Here is a 15,780-nt window from a genome sequence, read left to right on the forward strand (position 1 = left end):
GCTGATGGTTTAGGGGGAAAAGTTTTTATAGGCAAGATTTGGGATGAGAGGATTGGTTGGTGGTGAGGTAACAGGGTGGTGTTCCAGGAATCTTGTGCTCAGCCAGAAGTAGCTGCACCTGGGTGGGCGCCTCAGTTCCTACAGAAGAACTCAAAGATATTGTTATGTGTATCCCTTGAGGAGGAACCAGGACCCTGCCCTAAGGCTGCATTATTGTTTCATGACTATTCCTCCCTTGTCTCTGCACTCCCTTCCTTCTCTGAGGGAACTGTTTGAATCTGCCCTCTGGAATTCAGGGAAGGTCAAAGGGGACATGGAAAGGATTTATACAAGGGAGGAACCCACAGGGTCCTGCTGGTTCAATAATAATGGGTAAGATTCAAGTTCAAGTCTGGGACTTACATCTAGAAGTTTTTCCATCAGTGCCACTACTACTTTTAAGAAAAGGTATCAAGTGGATCACACAGTGCTAACTTCAGACAAATGACGTAATATGTTTCATTATTTAATAAAGTAAAATTATGTTAAATATTTTATAAAATTTAGTACATATAAAGCACTTCTGGAATTAATGAGATAAGACCCAGGGTAATATCATTAGCCATTTTTTTTTGAAAAATTGTAACATTCCACAGAAGCAGACGGAGGAAGAAATGCATTGATTAGATTCTACTCCAAAATCTCAAACAGAACTGGGTATATATGATGTAATCTAAAATATGCTGCATTATTAAAAAGTTTTTAGGCAAGGATCTGAAAAGTGGTAGCTCTAGGAATACCTTCTTCCCCTGTGTGGATCCCAATTTCTCCCTTATTTTTCAGATTATTTTATGTTGCTGGCTTGTTTAATATCTTCTAGAAATTCCTCAATTTGGAGCCCACTGATGGCAACTTTCAAATATGCATAATTCCTCTCTTCAATAGAATTTAGGGAAGGAGCATGGATTCGATCCATTAACTTGAACGATAAACATCAGGCAAATAATAGTTTGATTAAATGGTGATTATAGGAAAATAAAGATCTACTATAAATATTTAAAGGACGCAAATTTTACGTAAGAAAGAAATTCATCATTGAAGTATGACTAACAGCAGAGGAATGAAATCAACTCCAAGCTATTGGGAAATGTACAGCAGCTGACTCTAGCAAATACTGGTACATAATTAGGAGGAAATTTTAATCCTTTAAGAAATTTGGGGCTAAAACGAGTGCCATCAAGAAACCATTTCATTCTGTGCCTCACACAAACCAGGCACTTATTAATTATTTATTAACAGACTGGAAAACATTGTGAGAAATGCCCTGGGATCTAATCCAAGCTCAATTATCAAATTCGATTTATAAAACTAGAAGCTATTGAAAAGCTAGAGCTCATGGAATCCAAACACCTTTTCAATAGGCCCATTCCAACCAACTTGCAACTTGAGCTACCTCTTATTATAAGAGTCCTTCAAAATCTCCTAAAAACGTGTTTTTTAAAAAAATTTTCAGTATCTCACTTGACTTAAATGACATCTGTTAACGATTTTCTATTATGGGTTAACCAGCGGTTAACCTTGATGTTGGAAAGGTAGTAATTTAAGTTAGGTGAGTAGCAAATGCTGATTAATTTTTCTGGGACCGTCAAAGGAGAGCGTTTTTCGCTTTTTCTTCTTGGTAGAGAAGATTTTTTTCAGAAAATAAAGGGTTACAACTTTTGCAGAAAGGGTCTCTATAGCTTCCGGAAAAGTTCCTTCAAACTTCAATTTACACACAAATAACCTCTCCTTAAGTGCAATTTTATTTTTTATATATATTTTTATTAAAGTAAGGTCAATTACAATGTGTCAATTTCTGGTGTACAGCACAATGTCCCAATCGCATTTATGCGCTTTTAATAGGCAGCTCTGAGACGGGCCCGAGGGACCAATTCTGACAGCTTCCAGATGATGCTGCTGGTCCGAACACCAAGCCTTGCGTAGCGAAGGTACACATTCTCACCCATCTTAGGTCACCTAATTCTCGTTAACGCTTAAGATTTTATCCAAGGGGGCTTCTTATTTTATAATGAAAGGTAGTTTCCAGAGAACGTCAGGCCTGCTCATTTTCCTCGCTTTCCAATGGGTGGGGGGGAAAATGCAATTCAGAGTCGCAGCTCCACCTTCCACCTTCGGTTGTCGCAAGACGGCTTTGGGGACTGAGGTACGCATCCTCGACCTGAGGCCAGGTCTCCTCGGCGCCGCCGTCCGCCGTGGCTCCGGGCCAATGGAAAAAGCCGACGCCGGGGACCCCGGGGGAAGCCCAGCCGAGCCGCCCCCCGCCGCCGACGTGGGGCCCTTTCCAGGAACGAGCGGGCCCGCCCCTCGCGCGCGGCCGCCCATTGGTCAGGACGGCGCCGAACGTGACGTCAGGCCCCGCCCCGCCGCCCTCCGGCCCCGCCCCGCGGGGTGGCCCGGCGGTTTGGTCTGGAGCAGCTGAAACCGGTTTGAGCGGAGCCGCTTCCTGCAGCTCGGCGCCGCAGCGGGCCACCTGGGGGAGCGCTGGAGAGGCGCGGGCCGCGGGCTCCCGGCACCTCGGCCCGCGGCACTCGCTCTTGGGCGCGGCGGAGGCGGCGGCGGCGGCGCGAAGCCGCGGACCCGGCAGGTGAGGCGGGAGGCCGGGCGGCTCCGGCTCTCGGCACGGGGGCCGCGGCGGTCGCTCACGTGGCGCCGAGCTGTCAGGGCTGCGAGGCCGGGGGCGCGCCGGGGCGGGGGGGGGTTCGCCGGGCCCCGGGGGTCGAGGCGTGGGCAGGGACCCCCAGCCCGGGCGGGGACTGCCCGACGGGGAAACCGCGGCCTGGACTTCTGCTCCGGTAAGCCGATGGGTAGCACCTATTTATCCTGTTTATTGTTCGCTGCCACGATTCCGCTGGGCTGGCTGCCTGGTGCTCAGTTCCCCTCCGGAAATTTTGTGAAGTGTTGTCGATATACCATAATGCAGAGGGCATAGCACCGCCACGAGTGTTCAGAGAACCGAGTTAAGGAACGGAGAAACAGATGCAGCTGGAGTCGTCTGTGTGCCCCTTAACTCACAGCGTGCCCCTCGCCGACCACCGCTCTGCGGCTTTATCCTTAAGTGATTAATAGTGTTATGACAACTGCTTATTTTCTGAAATTGCTTAACTAGGTAGTTTAGGACATGCTAGTATAATTGAGTTATTGCAAGAAACCAAGGTGCCTTACTCCTTTAGGAAAAGGTTCCAGGAAGAGACATCAGTGTCCTTGATACAATTTTAAGACAGCTGCCCCTTCTCTTAAAAGCTGTACTTTTTCCAGGGCTCTTCAAATTGCTTTGATGATTTCTGGGAGAAAGCGTCCATCAGTTAGGTGCTTCATCAGCCCCCCCTCACCCCACTGCTCCGTTATAAAGAAAATCGGACATAAATTCAGTCATGAATTGTAGAGAAATCTTTCTCCTTGAGGCAGCTGTCCAGACTGATGTAACACAGAGAAGAACTGATAGAACCAAGCGGGATGTTCGGACTTGATGTCTCTTCATACTCATACTCATACTCATACTGTTGCCCTTCCTATTTCTGCCCAATTCTTACCCACTACGTTACCCCTTCTTGTTTCTCCGTCTTGCTACATTTCTGACAGTTGTGACTTAGCTAAGTAGTAAACGCAAGCTATCACTCCTTTTTGCAACTCCTAACATTCTGGATACGAATAACACAAGATAAATAAAACAAAACAGGTAAAACTGGATGTGGCTCAGTCAGTTCTCAACTAGGAAGAACCAATATTCGTCCTAGACAAAATAAGACAGAAAAGTTGGACTCAGAAATAATGACCACAAAAGAAATCCCAGTGGCAGGGTGAGTAAAATTTGATATGTACAAAAAGTAAGTAGACGAATCCAATCTTTGTGTATAACTGAATCAGGAAAAAATATGAAATATGTATGAAAATAATAAAGTAAAATGAAATGAAAAGATTTTGGAAAAATTTTACGGCATTGTTTAGAAAGATGATCAAAGACTTAATGAAATCTCCAGAAGTGCTTTCTCAATAAAAATCCATTCATGTCTTCATAGATTTGATTAAAATATTGGCTCAAAGTATACTGGGATCAAAGTAGCAGGGGCATGATGATCCTCTTACCCAGATGAACAGAAATTAACCCAGAAAAATCTAGGTATTTTGTATACTCCTTTCTTAAAGCCAGTTGTGTGGATCAAAGCTGCTGGAGCCTCGGAAAGAGCAGAGAATTGGAAACAGCATTTTCTCTGAAAAAACTTTGAAGGAAAACAGTGAAATATGTTCTTTGTGGCCAGAAAAACACATTTTAGCTAAAAATGACTTCAGTTTAGCTCTAAACTAAATGTTTCTGTACCTTTGCTTAAATCTCCTTTTTGTTCCCCAAGCTGGCAAACCAGTAAAGGAATGTGTTGGGGTAGTTTATTTGACAAAAAAAGAATAAAGTAAAATTTATTTTGCCAGGTAATAAAAACTCTGATACTTTTAAAATGTAAATTACAATGTCATCTTGCTAATCACTGGAGTCTTTAAAAAAGCATTAACGTAGTGTTAAGTACTACTCAAAGTCTCAATGCTGCTTAATACTTATCTGCAAAAAAGCATAAAATGGATATGATGTTTAAAAACAAAACCAAAAACCTGTCTCAGGAAGCTTAGTGTCTACGTGAGGCTATAGGTAAATTGGTTAAATTACTTGCAGTCAGTTCATGTTTGTAAAAATGACTAGCATTTTTCATCACTCTTGTTTTATGTATATCTAGAAGACTCCCCCACCTAAGTTGAGTTTTTTTGTTGTTTTGGGGGTTTTTTTTTGGCTTATTCGGAAGGAGAGGAAGTGGTGGTGGTTGTGTAAATTTTTCGTTCCACAGCACTGTTTTACTTTAGCGGTAGCAGGATGCCAAAATTGTTTGCTTCAGTCCTGCACCAGAATTTTGGCCTCTGTCCATGATCAAGTAAACTGCTGCAGCTCCAACGAGTCTTATTTGGTGTGGTATTAAGTTTAGGGGATGGGGCAAATGGAAATGAACAGATTATATGACTTTCAGCAATGGTGGAAGATGATGCTTTGTTGACATCTGGGGAAGTTTTTGGGGGGATATTTTCCTGCTTGAGTATGTAGCTTTGTATAGTGTATATACTGCAGCTATTTCCAGCCAAGTTACTGTAGCCACTCATACTAGCAACCTTAAGAATGAGAGGCTCAGTTTTAATCATCCATTGATTTCCTTTTCATTAAATTAAATTTACATGTTTCCCATTTAATGCAGTAGATATTTAGAGATAATTTTATACCAGTTGTTGGTTTTGATACATAGGAATAATTACATATGACTTCCCTAAAGTTGGTTAAAATAGTTACTTACAATTGATCAAAAACTGAGTACCAACTTTGTAACTATGTAGATGGGATTGTCCTTAGTTAACTGTGGCAGTAAACACTGGGTGAAAGTACAAGTTACACTTTGAGGTGGATTATTCAGCCGTTTGCTGGATGATGGGGCTTTTTGCTGTCTTGAAATTCAGTAATTTAAAAGCCAAGCTTTTTTTTGTTTTTTTGCTAACCTTAAGGTTTCTTGGTATGTTATAAGTTAATTAAATGATTACACTGCTTCAATGAATCATTTTATTTACTTTACTTAGAAAGATATATTTGTACTCTTAGGGTTATACTCAGATTCATATCACGTGTCATGTTAAAAGACAACTATTAAGATATTTGGGTAATGATAGGTTAATGAGAGGGTAACAATCTAGAGCTATTTTTAGATTTAGGAACATGCTTTGGCAATGCTAGAACTGGATGTATATGCTTCAAATAGATCGTGTTTACTCTTAGACACAGAAAGTAGATTAAGGTACCTAATTTGATCAAGGACAGGTTTTTCTCCAGTGTGTAGTCTTGGGTTTTCTAACTGAAATGGTAGAGTTGCCAAATAGGGACTTATTTATCCAAGTGACATGAAGCCATATTGACTGGTGGTCTTGCTGAGTATAGGCATTCAGTACTTACATTTTATAATTGGTGTAAGTGGAATGATACATGGTTTAGAGCTAACGTTGAGCCTGGACTCTTGATTCTCACCGCAGCTCCCTGTGATATTAGATATTAGAGGTGAGATTTCTCATTCTTAGCTATATCGGTATTTGGAGCTGGACAATTACTTGTGGAGACCTGTTCTGTGCATTGCATGGTGCTGAGCAGCACTCCTTGCCTCTGCCCACTAGGTGGCAACCAGAAATGTCTCCTGACCTTGTCAAATATCCCTTGGAGGGCAAAATTCCCTCCAGTGACAACTGCTGCTATAGCTCTATCTACCTTGACTCAGAAGTGTGGTTAACCGTGGATGCCAGTGAACCTTAAGTGCCCATTGCAGAGTTGTGTGTGTGGGTCACAGGGAGGGGAAGGGAGCATAGGGAAATGAGAGCTAAATAGCTCGGAAAAGTAATTCAGGATTTTTTTTTAATAAAGTAATGTGTAAATACAAATAAACAAAATTTAAGTTGATGAATTAATGGAAATGACATTAAGGACATGATTGGAATTCTTTTAGGAACGTTGGTGGATTAGGGTGCAGAAGTTTGGGGGGGAATTGGAGAAGTTACATACAATATGATGTGACCTTGTGTGAAGTATATCTTTTTTATATTTAAAGTCTATAAATTACATGAGAATTGACATACATTAAAAAAATTTTTTAAATTTCCTATCTTCTCTCAGGTACTTAAATTAAGGGATACTAAACAGAATGGTTAGGCTGGGAAACATAGTGAAGAAAGGAAAAATAAGCTAGAGAGAAAATGTGGATAAGCGGTAGAGGACATCACAGGTTTAGGGGTTACTGTGTAAGTAATGGAAGTGATTCCAAGCCAGGGACTTGAGGAAGAGTATTCTAATTGACAAAAAATGTATTGTAGGAAAGCGATTGGGAAGCCAGAATGTAAAGTAGATTAGAGTTTTGAATGACGTTTAAACTTTAGGGGAAAACAAGGCATGTATGTAAGATCAATTAGAATCTACTGGATTTGATAATAGTTTGCAGAGTTGAGACTCTAAATTCAAGTCTACAGAACTAGCATAATGATGGTCCTGTGGTTGACAGAGAAAACCTGAGGAGTGATTTGCGTGGGGAGAGTTGTCTCTTTTTAAATTTTTTTGTTTTTTTTTTTGATGGGGGGTGATTAGACTTTTTTTTTAATGGGGTACTGGGGATTGAACCTAGGACCTCAGAACTAACAGTAAGCATGCACTCTACCACTGAGCCATACCCCCCCCCTCCTTTTTTAAAAAAAGCTCATGTACGCTTTAGAAGCAGATTCTCAATGTTGCAGAACATAGCTAGTTTGTTTCAGTAGGTGGTACTTAAGTTCTTTGGTTGTTTCCTTGTTATTAAGATTGGAACCTTCTTAAAGTAGAAATCCCCTGGAGCCAAGCTTTTATCCATCGCTAGTTGGGTTTTGTTTGTTTTCCTCCACTATAAACTTGAGCCTGGTCAGGAAAGATAGGTTGAGTTCAGAACAGCTGCTTATCAAAAGAGAAAGTATGTGACAAGGTAGTCTTGTATTCTTGAAAAAAATAAGTTTGGAGACAGTTGATTTGCAGTTTTTCTGGTCCATACATTCTTAAAGAATCGGTTTGTAACACTAGGCCCTAAAACTTGCTAGGTACTTCCTACATCATTCAGGCTCTCTATATAAGGTCTCTGAAATCCTTTGATCAGAGTTGAGATTCATTTTTGTTTCTGTGCTTTTTAACTTGTTTCTTGGTGGCAGCTATCTAGAGCTGATGTTTTCATATACTAACAATGATGTCTTCTTTTTTTCCCTAGCACGACATCCTGAAGTAAATCCATCAGAATGACACCTTCTCAGGTTACCTTTGAAATAAGAGGAACTCTTTTACCAGGTATTGTAAAACTTTACTTTAAAACATTTTTTAATTAAATGAGCATTTTTCTTATCTAGATTATCTTAAATACGGAGTTGTTACTAGAGTGGGCCTAATTTTTAGATGCAAATATTTTTAGGGCATGCCTGATATCAGAAATGTGCTCGGAACATAGTAAACTCAAGGAAAAAAAAAATACCTTCCCAAATAATGTATCTTATTCTCATGTTTTTCAAGAAAGCATGAATTTAATTTTGCACAGGACAGGGATGGTTGAGCTATGATTTTTAAGTAGTAGGAAAATGAGGGAAATATTTCTAGTGTGAGAAGTTGGTGAAATATTTAGCTAAGTTTCTTCCCTACTTGTAAAGCTGTACCAGATTACCTTGGCTAAGCTTCATTGTATTTATTGTATTTGTTAAGCTTCATTGCATTTCTTGCTGTTAAAGCAGTGTGAAATGATGTGAGTGTCAGACAGCATGGCGAAGCAGTGTCACACCTGGGTTTGATACTTCCTTGTTTAGTATACTCTGGCGATACTGGCCATTTCCTCAAATCTGTTGTATTCCTTCCCTTCTTTGGGGCATTCTTAAATTATTTCCTTTGCCTAGATCTGTTCCCTTCCCCTGCCTTCCTGACTCTCCTTACCCCAACCTCCCACATTCAACTAGGTTAAGGTCTCTGTGAAATTCAAGGTTCCAGGACTTTTTGTAGTATTTCTTACTGATTTTATGGAATTATTTGAGTAATTTTGCTTGTGGATAGATGGTAATTAGCTCTATGAAAAACATTTTTTCTGGTTTCTGGACTTTGATTCGTGCTGAATTCCTGTACCAAGCATAGTGTCTGGCTCAGAGCAGAGGTAAATATATTTTCAAGGAATGAATGAATGATTCATTCTGTATATCCAGCATCTTTGTTCTAGCAGCCATCACAGCAGTTGACAGTGTGTGTTTGTCCAAGTTCAGATTCTTAGCCAAGGTAATCTGGTACAGCTTCCCTCTGGGCAAGATTCTGCAGATCAAAGATGGATAGTTAGTTGATGGAGTTGGCTCCCTGGGGTCAAGTGCTCGCCTCTTGTACAGTGTGTAGCCTCCTCTGTGGAGAGAAGACCTCAGAAATCTATCATACTTTCATACATAGGCAGTTAAAGCTAGAAGGAGCTGGCCGTGTCAGGCAGATGGACTGACCACAGAATTAGCCTCAGAATGGTCTGCTTGACAAGGTGGAACTCTTGTTCTCAAGGACTAGAGGAAAGAGAATGGTGGATGTGAACGCAGATGAATCTGTAGGTGGGAAGGAAAGATAGAGGGATGGTGAGAGGGCGGTGTTGGGGTAGACTCTCCTCTCCCCCCAAACCTCATACCACCTTGGTGCTCTCTGCTGAATGTGGAGAGAGGGCAGAGAGAGGTGAAGTTAGAGGGAACAAGTAAAAAGAATATATGGGAGTGCTGTTTGAAATTCCTTTCATTAGCATTCAAGTCTTTGTAATCTTTTATAAATGAAAGCCAATTAAAAAAAGTGTTCTAGTAAACGTTTTCTTCATAGAAGCCATATTCAGAGGCAGTCAGCAAAGAGACAGAGCAGCACTGCAGGAGGGAACTGGTGAGATGAAGGCGCCCTTGTGGGGGGAAAGTGGCACCAATTGTCCAAGTTTTACTTTCTCCACGTAGAATACACGTTCTTTCCAGAGCAAAGAACAGCTGCTGTTTTGTGTGGGGATAAGAAATAACTGACTGCATGAAAAAGTTTTAATGAGACTCTCCTTTATAAAGGAAGTAGAAGAAGGCCCCGTCAGTGATTTTATGATAACCTGTACTTCGAGCTAGGAGCCAATGTAGTGTATGCTGTACCCGTGCAGAGCAGCAAGAATGGTCTTGGGAATGAATATTTGTGCCTTGTATTTAGCAACAGTGTTTATCCTTTAAAAAAAAAAAGAGAAAAGGTCAGTATAACCTAAGTTAATTGTGAAAAAAATCTGGTTGGAGGACTGATGAAAAAATAACATGAAATCTTTATACATAGCTGCCCTATGCTTTTACCCATATGTATTAAGAACGCTGAAAGCTCCTGAAGGACTACCACACCTGGAATTTTAGTTTTAGGCAGTTACGCGTGTGGCTAAGGCCCACTGTAATCCTGGTCTTCCTAGAGTAGTGCCTTAGCTTGGAAGCCAGGTTCCCCTCAGAATGTGGAGGCGTTTGTCTTGACCTTTGTTCTTTTGGGCTCAGTTAATTGTAGTCAGTTCATTTTTTTTAATGAATGTTAATAATAGTAGTTCAGAATGTGTTGATGTATAAATCAAAGACTTCTGCATACTTTTATCCAAGGAGTTGTAGAGTTTTGCTAAATATAGGAAATTTAGCAAATGTAGGTAGAGCTCTATGTTTGGTTTATCTATTGAGAAATGTTCAGATGAAGTGAGTATTTTATTAAGGAATACTAGATTTTCACTATATAAGTCTTTGTTGTGAGGATTTTTTGTTGTTACATTGCTTTTGTCCCTTTGATAGTTTTCTTGATCTTTAACTTGTTAGTAGCTATTTTTAGAATTCCTGAAAAAAACTGCTATTTCTCTAGAATACTTATATGCATTTAGTGTTTGCACCTTTAAATCGGAAGCTGTCTTGAAGACAAGGACTGTGGTTTGATCACTTTGTCTTCTTGGTGCTTGTTACTGGCTCAGTAAGTAGTTGAACAATGAAGAAAAGTCTGTCCTGTACATCTTCCTTTCCTCTGGCCTTGGTTCTGTAGAGGGGGGTCAAGTTAATAAGGCAGGTGCTTTGTGGTACCTGGGTCTACACCACGTCTCCAGTGAGGCTCTTCCATCTCTGCTAACGCGGACTCTGCATCCAGGTAAACTAGTGCAACTGACTGCTCTTTTCTTCCTAAAACTAGAATTTGAGACTTTCCTATTTATTCCGCTGTAACTGGTTGTGCGTTTTTTTAGGAGAAGTTTTTGCAATATGTGGAAGCTGTGAGGCTTTGGGAAACTGGAATCCTCAAAATGCGGTGGCTCTTCTTCCAGAGAATGAGACAGGTGAAAGGTAAGCATGAATGTGTCAGGTTACAGAATAGTCGTGACATTCAGGTTATAAACTTGGGGGTTTCTAAGACACCTTGGTGTATGTTTTTCTTTTAGTTTTAATTTTTATCAGTTATCATATATGCATAAAGAGTGAAATTGTTTTACAAAGTTTGCTGTGAAAAAAACAAGTTCCTCTGTTTCTCAATTTCCACCTCTCAGATGTTTGCAGCTCTTGGCTGGTTCTTTTACTACCACATTTCTAAATAACTAGCGTATATTGCTATTTCTTAATTTAAAAATACTTTAAGGCATTATCTTTTGACTTCTTAGTACATATTCTTGATAAAAGATCTAACTTTTGCTTTAGCCTATGAAATAATTTTCTTGAGATGTTTATAGCATTAAAAATAGGAGGGAGTGGAACATTCATGTAGATGTCCTAGCTAACGTGATGAAATGAGTTCGCTGCTGACATTAAGCACAGCACTCAACTTAGCGTGGGTGTACTGATGCCCTGGAGCAGGGAAAGGAGGATCTGGGGGCCGGTTTCAATTCTGCAGGTATCTGTGATCTTGGGCAGATCTAATAGCTCTGGTCCTCGTTACCTCACCTGCATGGTAGCAGGGTTAGGGTAGAATCAGTGATGTCAACAATGGTTGTACTCCACCTGAGGATATTTTGAAGTGTTACAGGTTGTCACGGGTTGTCAAGATGTACGTGTGGGGGTAAAGAAGGAGCGATGAGGGGATTCTAAATAGTATACAAATACATGCAGTGCCCCCAGAGAGCAGTGCAGTGCTACTAAAAATGTAGCCTGTGGACCAGTTGTAGACAAAAGACTTTGTCAGTGCGTGATGTGAGAAATACGAAACTTGAGAGCAAGCATTTAGGAATGTTTATGGCAATTTGACATCGCTGAGCATCCATCCATGTCATCGTGGGCTCATCTCATTGAACTGAGTGTGTAGACCAGAAGCCTTGGTCATGGGACAGGTAGAGTAAAGCAAGCAAACAGAAGCTGATCGTTCACACTGATGGCAAAACAAAGGAAAATAACAAGGAAGATAAAACAAGACCATAATGTAAGCTAAGGAAGAGAAAACAAAACATGTACACAGAGCACCCTTTTCCCTGTTGTCATTAGTGTGACACATTTTCTCAGCCAGTTCTGTTGTTTTTATACGTTGAGTTCCATTGATAAATGATATTGGAGCCAGAGACAAACGAGATGTTTATTTTCTTCAAGGGGTTATTTTTCCTTGATTTTTGGATCAGTCACTCCTGTCTGAAGTGAAACCTGTCTTTCTGAAGTCGTTTACCTCTGCTCTGAACTCTTGAGCTGCTCTGTCACCTGTTTATTCCAGACTTGGAATGTGATGTGAACAGAAGGAGAACAGTTAACTTCTTAACTTTAAGGAACCAGCCGTTTTGACATGGTTGTACACTGAAATTAACTGATTCATACATGGCAGATAAAGAATGCTTCACAAAGAGAGAGCAAGTTGATGACACAAGGTGATATATGTAGATGATACAAAAGGTAAACAAATCTTTGCATTTAGACAACATTCATGTGTTTCAGAATTGTTTCTTTGGGATATCAGTGTGCTCTGCATCTAAGTCCTCTGTTCTCTTTTTCTCAGTCTCTTAAGCCTCTGTACCTACAAACTTGTGGTGCCGAGTTCTGTTGGGAGTTCTTTTTTCTGCTTGGAAACAATTTGAAGGTTGTGGTATTGTTTCCTAATAATGCAGAAAATGTGGATTATTTGTGATTTTATTTGCCCTCATAGATTTTATGGTATTTTGGAGAGAGGATATGAGGATGATTCAGAATCAGGCAGGGGCAGTAAACCTTCTCACTGCCCCTCGTTGCTGGTTTTTCTTGAGTTTCATCTGATTGTGTTCATTCTTGATGTCAGTGAACAGTTCTGGTTCATTTTAACTTTCCTATATTTGCTTAGAGCAGTGAAGTAAGAAGACTCATTGGTTTGCTCTCTCCATCTCATCTTTTCATTTAGTGCTTCTTAACCAGGGGAGCACGTTGGAATCACTTAAAAAAAAAACCTTAAAGAATCTAAAGCCCTTTAAAAAAATACACATGCTTAGACCCTACTCCTGGAAGATTGTTAATAAGTGCATGAGGGGGTCCCCAGCATATTTTTTCAAAGCTTCCCACTAATTCTGTGCACACCTGGGGCTGGTTTCACATACGTAGGCTGACTGTTTTATGGATGAGATAATACTGGAAGCATGCAGTTTTTTTGTAGCGGAGATGGGAAGTTAGTTTCACCTCAGCGTTCGTGGAATCTGCCTGGAGCCCTGTGTTGAAAAGGATCCTGAGGCTTATCAGAGAAAAGTAGTAGCGGCAGGTGTGCCAAACATTAGGCTGCCCTTGCCTCACAGCAGCATTTCTCGACCAACCACCCAGAGTCTATCAAACTCCCCATGACCAGGCTCCACCCCAGCCCGATGGAACCAGAGTCTCCCATGGTGCAGCCAGGGCATGTGTGTTTTATTACACCAGGTTAACCTGATTGTTGAAGCTGGGACCATGGGTGACAGCTGATTGTGGATATCTTGTTAGGAACCAGGGCTGAGTCAGAGTGAGGATAATGCCCTAAAACCTGCCTTGGCAGAGCCAGGTGGGGAGCAGTGCTAGCCATCTGGTATCATGGGAGAACATTTGGAGCTGCCGTTTATAGTCACTGAGCTGTTCATGCTGAATTAATGTTTGGGTAATGATCTGTGACTCAGGCTCTCAACCTTAAGTGTTCGTCATCAGAGTCACCTGGAGGCTTGTTACAAATTGCTTGGTCCCTCCCCCAGAGTTTCTAATTCAGTAGATCTAGATGTGGCCCAAGAATCTGCATTTCTAACAGGCTTCCAGGTGATACCATTGGTCCTGGGACCATGCTTTGGATACCATTGGTCTGAAGCTAAAAATCAGTTATAGTCATGAATTGTAGTGAATTCTTTCACTGAATCCAAGCTTTAGAACTAGCCTTAGAATATGTCAGCATAGCATAATTCAGAGGAAGACACTGCGTTGAAACAAGTAAGATACAGACACTGATTGCTTGGCTAAGGGAATAGCCAGAGGCCGGGCAGGACAGAGCAAGGAACAGCTGGGAGCATGAGCTCAGAACCTCCTAGCAGCTGTGTAACACCCCTAGGTAAGTGGGGTGTCAGAGGAGATCCGGAGATCTGCACTGCTTGCGTTTTCTGATTGAAATACTTCTCCTGGCTCTTAGGACAGCTCATCACTTAAGTCTCAGCTCAGACAGCTCTTCCTTGTTGAGATCTCTCCCTCCAAAACCTCTTGTCACCTCGGGAAGGCCAGCTGGCCCTTCCTGTATATGTTATTTGGTTATTTTGTTTGTCTACTCACAACAAGCAAGCAATCTCGTTGAGGATGGGGCTCTTTCTACCTTAATTATCGCTGTGTTCCTAGTCCCTGGTTCAGATTAGACCTGGAGTAGCATTTTGTCTAGGAATAAATAAATGATACTGGTCACAGATCTTACCTTTAAGGGGGTTTATGAATTATGAAGTCTTTATGTATTTTAGTTTGATGCTAATTTTGCTGCCTTTTTTCCCCTCATAGCATGTTATGGAAAGCAACCATTGTACTCAGTAGAGGAGTATCAGTTCAGTATCGCTACTTCAAAGGGTGCTTTTTAGAACCAAAGGTATGTTTTCTTTATCTAGTTTCCAATTTCTTTAGAAAACTGACTTCTTTCAAAAGCAACTAACTTAAGTTTGGAAACATTAACAGTAAAATGAGTTTGTTTTGATCAAATAAGGAAAAGAACTCTAGTAATAACATTTTAGTACCAAAAAGAAAGGAAGTAGCCACTTCAGAGGCAGACGAATGTCTGCTAATGGAATTTTTAAAAGACTAATAGTAAGTATGTTCTGCAATATTTTTATCATGGAATTGGTTTTAATGGTAAATGTTCTTGGTAGGTGTGCATTTTCTGTAACTTTTATAAACTAGTTAGTAACCAATAGTAAGGGTTTTTCTTTTGTTTTTTTTTTTAAATTCCTCTGTGGTATAAATAATAGATTAAAAAATGTGTTTCACAGCAGTCATCTCTGAGTGGCTGCATTGTTTAACTCCCGTCAAAACTGAAGTCGTTCCTTTTAGATTTTTTCAGTGATGGTATTGATAGACCAGGATCTTTTCTGAACACCTTTGGAGTATCTATTAAATCTGAATCTGCTTGCTAACGATGATTTATTATTTTGGGATCATTTTCATATTTAGAAAAGAAAGTTGATTCTTTCTCTCTCATTTTAAAGATACTTATTTGCTGAAAGCATTCTTTTCCTTCATATTTTTACCTTTGAACACACTTTGGGCTGCATATGAACAAGGGCTGAGGCAGGAGTCTAAGAAGCAAAACACGGATTAGGCCTTTTTAAAATTGCATTTCCCTTCGGGGTCCTTGAATACCTGTTACATGTACAAAAAAAATGCAAGCAGCCATTGTTTTTTCCTTCTTTTAGCCACCATTATTAAAAAAAAAAATGACAAACCCACTTCAGCTGTCTTTTGCACCTATTACGTTTCTTATTCCAAGAATATATTGTGAATACTCAGTAATTAAAATTAAATTACATTATGGTCGATCATTGTGTTGGCTTATCTTGACAACAGTCTCACTTTAATGGCTTAAGAGAAGATCATGTATTGGCGTGGGGTTGTATATCGGGGCAAAGTTCTTTAGTGTAAAGTGAACAATTGTGCATAGATTTGTGGGTCATGGCGCTCATCACTTGGGAAGCTTACTTGAGGATCTTGGTATGTGAAATTTGTAACATGTAAAATAAAGTAAATTTTACAGAAGGGGGCATTTGGACGAGA

General features: G+C 40.4%; 1 protein-coding gene across 1 annotated transcript in view; it reads left to right on the forward strand.

Annotated features, from left to right (window-relative positions):
- Positions 1–2,441: 2,441 nt before the first annotated feature.
- Positions 2,442–15,780, forward strand: part of GPCPD1 (glycerophosphocholine phosphodiesterase 1) — a 46,835-nt gene continuing 33,496 nt past the window's right edge. The window contains exons 1-4 of the mRNA XM_072943846.1: positions 2,442–2,623; positions 7,827–7,903; positions 10,836–10,932; positions 14,518–14,602. Coding sequence (XP_072799947.1) covers positions 7,855–7,903; positions 10,836–10,932; positions 14,518–14,602 — 231 coding nt within the window. The 5' untranslated portion in view covers positions 2,442–2,623; positions 7,827–7,854. The remainder of the gene's footprint in view (positions 2,624–7,826; positions 7,904–10,835; positions 10,933–14,517; positions 14,603–15,780) is intronic.

This window comes from Vicugna pacos, chromosome 19 (assembly GCF_048564905.1).
Source record: "Vicugna pacos chromosome 19, VicPac4, whole genome shotgun sequence".
Taxonomy (NCBI): Eukaryota; Metazoa; Chordata; class Mammalia; order Artiodactyla; family Camelidae; genus Vicugna; species Vicugna pacos.